The 6,093-nt window shown below is 36.3% G+C and overlaps 1 protein-coding gene across 2 annotated transcripts; it reads left to right on the forward strand.

Moving 5' to 3' along the window:
* The first annotated feature begins 219 nt into the window (after positions 1-219).
* Positions 220-5,479, forward strand: LOC104608747 (NAD(P)-binding Rossmann-fold superfamily protein). Of its 2 annotated transcripts, XM_088890879.1 has the most exons (7): positions 370-704; positions 948-1,029; positions 1,136-1,295; positions 2,711-2,898; positions 3,889-4,012; positions 4,705-4,835; positions 5,200-5,479. In XM_088890879.1, the coding sequence occupies exons 1-7, from the start codon at positions 577-579 to the stop codon at positions 5,329-5,331; spliced, it is 945 nt and encodes a 314-aa protein (XP_088747005.1). In that variant the 5' UTR covers positions 370-576; the 3' UTR covers positions 5,332-5,479. The 2 variants fall into 2 exon arrangements, with proteins under 2 accessions (XP_010273129.1, XP_088747005.1); XM_010274827.3 differs by lacking the exon at positions 948-1,029 and having other exon boundaries at positions 220-704.
* The last annotated feature ends 614 nt before the right edge of the window (positions 5,480-6,093 follow it).

Below are 6,093 nucleotides of genomic sequence, written 5' to 3' on the forward strand. Positions count from 1 at the left end.
TTCAAGAACGTTCGAGGTTTGAGAGTGCCAACTGCTAACTGCCAAGTAATAGCAATGAACGATTCAGTGAAAGTTTTGTTTGGGGAGAAGGAGTTTATAGCAATGAACGATCCAGTAGCGCGTGACCTATTATATTAAAATGCTAATGACGTTTTATCTTCGTGGACGGTGGACCCCGACTTATTCATGAAGGATTAAAGTCACATCGGCATGCAAGCTCCAATTTGTGGCCTTGTAGCGTGGACGGTCTTGATTGTCCGCATCATCCCTCGACATGGTTAAAATGGAGGCTCATGTGTATGTTAAACCCCACTGGATCACGACAAACTACTAATACATGAACCGGTCGGTAGATCTAGATGCACCCGTGGGACTGTGGGAGAGGTGAAATAGCAAATAGCTCGTTAGAAGAGAGCGCAAGGCAGCTACTGTTTCTACTTTCGTTCAGAGATTGTGTGTGGGAGAGAGGGAGAGAGAGAGAGATGGATCGGAAGAGAGTTTTAGTGGTGGGAGGAACAGGATATTTGGGCCAACATCTGTTGCAGGGATTTCTAGAGATGGAGGGAAAGCCATACGATGTTGCATTCACCCACCACTCCAGTCCTCCTCAGAAGTTGCTTGACGCAGTTTCTCCTTGTCCTGCTTTCCCTGTCGATCTGCAGACAGGACAAGGCTTCGATACCATCTCCGCTACATTTGGTCAGGTCTGTTCTCGAACAATGTGAAAAAGAGTTTACTTTCTGCTTTTTCTTCTGAATTTTTATTATTCATGTGCCGATCTTTTGTTAATAATTATAGATTTTCTGTGGACTTCTTAGTTTTAGGTATTGAGTTCTTTTGAATTTAATTTTTCTTTTTATAGTCAGAAGTTCAAGCTTCAGTTCAGCTATCATATACTGGCTGCGCTTCATTTGTAAAAGTTTAGATTGTACTTTCCTCTCTAGCAGTTGGGGATTCGCGTTAATAGTTAAATTTCTGCGTTTTCGTCTAGTTCTTCTTTGTTTCCCGCGTTCAATGTGTTTGATTGAGGTAATCTTGCATCTCTGTTCATGCTGATATTACTACTCCTAAAGAATCAATCTTTTCGTCTAGTTTGGTCGTTGGTGCTGATACATGGTTAATCTTGCATTGCCAGCCTGATGTGGTTATTAATTGCGCTGCACTTTCCATACCCCGTGCTTGTGAAACGGATCCCGACGCTGCTATGGCTACCAATGTACCTTCTTCTCTGGTAAAATGGTTGTCAAGCACTGGTAATGGCAGTACTCTTCTGATTCACCTTTCGACTGATCAAGGTAGAACACAGCAAATCTTATTTATTTTTCTCAAAAACAAAATATTCAAGACTTGCTTAAGCATACTTCATTTAGTTTAAACAATAAAAGAATAAATGTGCTAGGAACGACATATGGTCCAAAAAAACAGGTTACAAGTTACTACAAGTGCAGAGGACCAGATTGTGGAATTTGCAAGAGTCCTCTCTGAGAGAGCAAAGATTTTCCAACCTATCAGCTTTAGACATTTCAAGTAAACTGCAGGAAAGGGAAAAAATGTTGAATAACTTTTGCCTTGTTTTACTTCTTTTGTTTATTCTTTTGCGGTATGGGAGATGAGGATTAACAAAGATGGAATCTTCAAAGTTCAAAGTTCTATTATTCTCACCCATTTATGCAGTGAATGCATATAGCTAGTTGACATAGATTATGAGTAGATTACATCTTAGATTATTATAGTATTTGATCCATGCAACTGGAGTTTCTAATGTTGTGGTTTATGAATCTTAATGGGCTATTGAAGTAACTCAGGAAAGGTCAGCTGAATTATTATTCAAAATATGTTACCTTGAGAATCCAACAAAGCAGCATTCAAATGGATTCTTAGTTCTTCTAACTTATTGATTGATAGTCTTGCCAGAAAAGGGTGGGTAGGAGTTAGTTGTGTTACTTATATATGAAACCTTGCTTCAGAGAAGCACTGTTTCCTGTTAATATTTTTCTATTTTGTTATGCTTCTTGACCTCTTGTTGGTTTGTGTGGGTCCCTATTGCATTTTCAAGGATTGCCAGTGCCTATGTATTCTTTTCTCTCATTTTTGATAATATCTCTTCTATTACTGATCTGAAAAAGAAAGAAACATCATAATAGATGACTCCCAGAAATATGGTAAGTTAAGTCTTTCAAGTTACCTTACCCAAACTCTGAACATTGAAAAATATTGACTTGGGAAATGAGTTAAATCTCAGGTTCAAATAGGACTGTTAGCATCATGTGTCATACCTTGGCACAAAATAACAATTAATGAATAGAGATTTGGACTTCATTTAGTTGTTTTTCTTACATCCAGTTAGAAGTAGTGTTTTGCTATATTTCGAAGGCTTTGAATATCAAAGTGGGAGAACAAAAATGACATGGATTCAGTAGTAAAGAGGATTTGGAAACACATTATGTAGCAGTAGATGCAGCATCTAATAGATTGGACAATAGAAGATTATTATTGCCAACCTGGAACAGTTATAATGTCGCAAGGTGGTATATATTGGAGTTGGAGGTGACCATCCAGGATAGAGCACATCATGTCATGCTTTAAATTCTTAACAATATGTGTTGATATGTGTTTTAATATTCCAAGTTTCCAGATTGCTTTCCTTCTTTATTTTCATGTTATTTTCGAGGGAGATCTAACATCTAATGTAATTTCACCAACAATTCAGTTTATGAAGGAGAAAAATCCTTTTACAAGGAAGATGATGAAACTATTCCTGTAAATGTCTATGGAAAGTCAAAAGTAGCAGCAGAGCAGTTTATTCAATCCAACTGCTCAAACTTTGCAATTTTGAGAAGCAGTATCATATATGGGCCACAGACAATTTCCCCTGTTACAAAGTCTCTTCCCATTCAGGTAAAGCCACACACTGTATGTTCCATATTTTCAAATTGTAAACATATAAATATGTCCAAGTACAGGCTTAGCGCTGAGTTAACTTGTCAACTTCAACAGGTTTGCCGTGTGAGTTAATTTTGTGAACTTTATTTTGGAGCTCAAAGAGGCAATTGATTAGCTGATTTATTGTATAAAGTTGGAGTTTGGACTTGATAGAAGAATTGAATTAACTTTCGGAAAGAGGAGTCAGTTTGAAACTTCTCTAGGAAATACTTTGATGCATTATGTGAAACAATTCCTGCATGATTTTTATAGATTCGCTTCCTTGTGCAAGAATGAATATATCTATTTATCAATCAAAGGTTTTTCCTCTGTGTCTAGATTCTGTGGTTTTATTTGGAAAATGATGTTTCAGGAATTTCTAATAATTCATTAGGATTTGTCTTTTCTTTCTCAAAAGCTCCACACTAAATAAATTGAATTTATTCCAAGGGCTTCTTATAGTCCAGAGGTTTGATACATTGGGATTATGAGAATGTAAAGGAAAAAATTCCTGAACTTGCTGATTTTGGATCTTTAGTGTCAATGAGCTTGGTTTCGAGAAATGTTGAATAAGTCATCTCTGTGATTTGACCAATTTGTATGTGCACTTTTATGTGTTTGTTTACTGGTTTACAGATTTCTTCTTAAGATGCAGAAATGAGAACCTTGGGACACTATAAGATTGAGTTCATTATTTTAATTGGTTTACAAACTGCAAGATTACCATGATGTTGCAGTTTTTACCCCAACATATGTGAAATTAGTTTTCACAAATCATCCATATACAGATTTATCCAGGTTTAAACACATCATGACTGAACAGAAAAATGTGGGTAAAAAAGAAAAATGATTTTATTTAGATGGTTTTTTCTCTATCAGTTAGATGAAAATTATTTATGTTGTTCCTAAGGTTCATTCCTTTTTCTGCAAAGATTTTAACCAGTGATCCATGACTTTGTGGCTCAGTGGATTGACAGTGTCCTCTCTAGGGGAGACAAAGTGGAGTTCTTTCATGATGAGTTCCGCTGCCCTGTTTATGTCAATGATGTAGTGGCTACCATACTGACTTTGACAAAGAACTGGACCACAGGTCTGAATTTCTTAGCATTATCTCTGATAAATGTAGAAATTATGATTTGCTAACTTTCCATTCAACTTTATATTCCCATTACTAGTCCTCTTAAAACACTAGTATGATTGATTTTTGTTAGTAGTCCAAGCTAAATATATTTCTTTTGTGTTGGTAAACTGTTACATTTATGTTCTCATGCTCTTTTCAGACCTCCTTACTCTATCTACCAACCATAGGCATCACATCTTAGAATCTAATACATAGAGTAACATCTTAACGTTTTTTTTTTTTTTTGATAAATAGTAACATCTTAACTTTTAACTCTTAAGATTATTTATCAGTGTATGGAGGATGTGATCTAGGTATTATTTTCACTTGCTACCATTGTATATGGCAAGGGTATGGAAAACATAAGGCGTTTGATATAGAATTCACATTTAAACTATTAAACATGACCAGAGCACCCATTGTGAAGCATACATGCAACATAATTTTCTACGTACTTGTCAAGAAAAACTCTATCTGCTATGCACCTTTTTCTGGAGAAATGCTCATGTTTATTATCTTTTGAATTATACCTAAAATGCATACCATACTGGTGTCGGTGATATTACATCATGCATTCAATCACGGAGTTTGTTTGCTCTTTTACCCATTTTTTGCTACCTTAACATCTTAATGATTTATGGTACTATTTCTGCTTATTACAGATGGTAGGCAAATACAATTAGTTTTGAATGTTGGTGGACCAGATAGGGTATCACGTTTTCAAATGGCTGAGACAGTAGCGGCTGTTAGAGGATATGATATCTCTTTAATCAAAGCTGTATCTTCTTCATCGGTACGTGTTGCTTTTCTAAAATTATGTTCAGACGCATGCTATGGTCAAAGCATGTTCTCCAATGTGTGATATCTAGGGGAAACACTGGGTTATGGTTTTTAAAATAACGTTTGATGTTGGCAACGGTTAGAAAACTTGCTTCTTCATTTCATACAGTACACATGACCCACTAATTCTTCAGTTTGTCCCAATGTGATTTGCATGATTTTGTTAGCTATTAGTGTACCTTTTCTGTGCCCAAGTTTTAGCATCAGATGAATGATTAAGATCAATTAAATGGCTACATATATGGAAGTTAGCCTTTATTTTTTTCCCCTTTTTTTAATTTTTGCACTTTGCTTAAAACTGGAATGCCTGTTTTCAGGTAAACCGTGGTGTGAGGTCCCCAGCTGACATATCTATGGATATTAGTAGATTGGTTCAGACGCTTAATATTACTCCTATTCCATTCATTGATGGTGTAAAATTAACTCTTGGACCTGCAGCTGGTTCTTGACATTATGAGAAAATGACATGTAAATTGATCTTCTTTCTTTCTCTCTTCCATAATTCCTTTGCTACCAAAAGGGGCTACATCACCACTAGCCTACAATATCAGTGTACCAAAAAATACTGAATGATTAAACTTATGCTTTTCTGGAAAAGATACAATGCACTCACTTTTTTTCAAAACCTTTTGTCTTATTTAGTTCCAAACCTGCCTAGGGGTCACTGCTTAGTATAATGGTAGAATCTTGGGCTAACAAGTGTGAGAATGTGGGTTTGAGTCTGAGAGGCAAGAGCAGCCAATTTGTGCAGAAAAATGCCAAAGTTTAGGTATGTAATCAATCTACCTTTCCCAAGACCCCAGATAACTGGAACTAACATTGCGTAATGGTCTTTTAGTTCCTCCTCTGCTTCCTTGTATTTCATGGTAAGGTGCTAGTGTTCTGTACACAGATATTATTGTCAATCTCCCCAACTTAAATTTGATAGGATGATCAGAAATCATTCTCACCGCCCAAAAAAAGGCTTGAGGTCTTTCTCCAGTAAATTGATTGGATCTTTTCGATCTCCAAAAGAGAACAGTAAATTGGATGGTTGTCCATCTTCATTATCCATTGACGGGCTCTGACCGAGGAAATGATCAATGTTGAACTGAAAAAGTAACATATGTTGGACCACTTGTATTGTGGTCATTCCATGTTTTTGAGCTATTTAGTAAAGCTGACGTGGGTGCTAGAACAAGGGAGGCATGTGCACCCTTAGAAGAGTGGAA

Source organism: Nelumbo nucifera, chromosome 6 (assembly GCF_055504915.1).
Source record: "Nelumbo nucifera cultivar China Antique chromosome 6, China Antique-T2T, whole genome shotgun sequence".
Taxonomy (NCBI): domain Eukaryota; kingdom Viridiplantae; phylum Streptophyta; class Magnoliopsida; order Proteales; family Nelumbonaceae; genus Nelumbo; species Nelumbo nucifera.

Coding starts and splice junctions, on each gene's coding strand:
- LOC104608747 (XM_010274827.3), top strand. CDS start 360: ATGCACCCGTGGGACTGTGGGAGAGGTGAAATAGCAAATAGCTCGTTA. Junction 1,296..2,710: donor TCACCTTTCGACTGATCAAG/GTAGAACACAGC, acceptor CCAACAATTCAG/TTTATGAAGGAGAAAAATCC. Junction 4,836..5,199: donor AAGCTGTATCTTCTTCATCG/GTACGTGTTGCT, acceptor GCCTGTTTTCAG/GTAAACCGTGGTGTGAGGTC.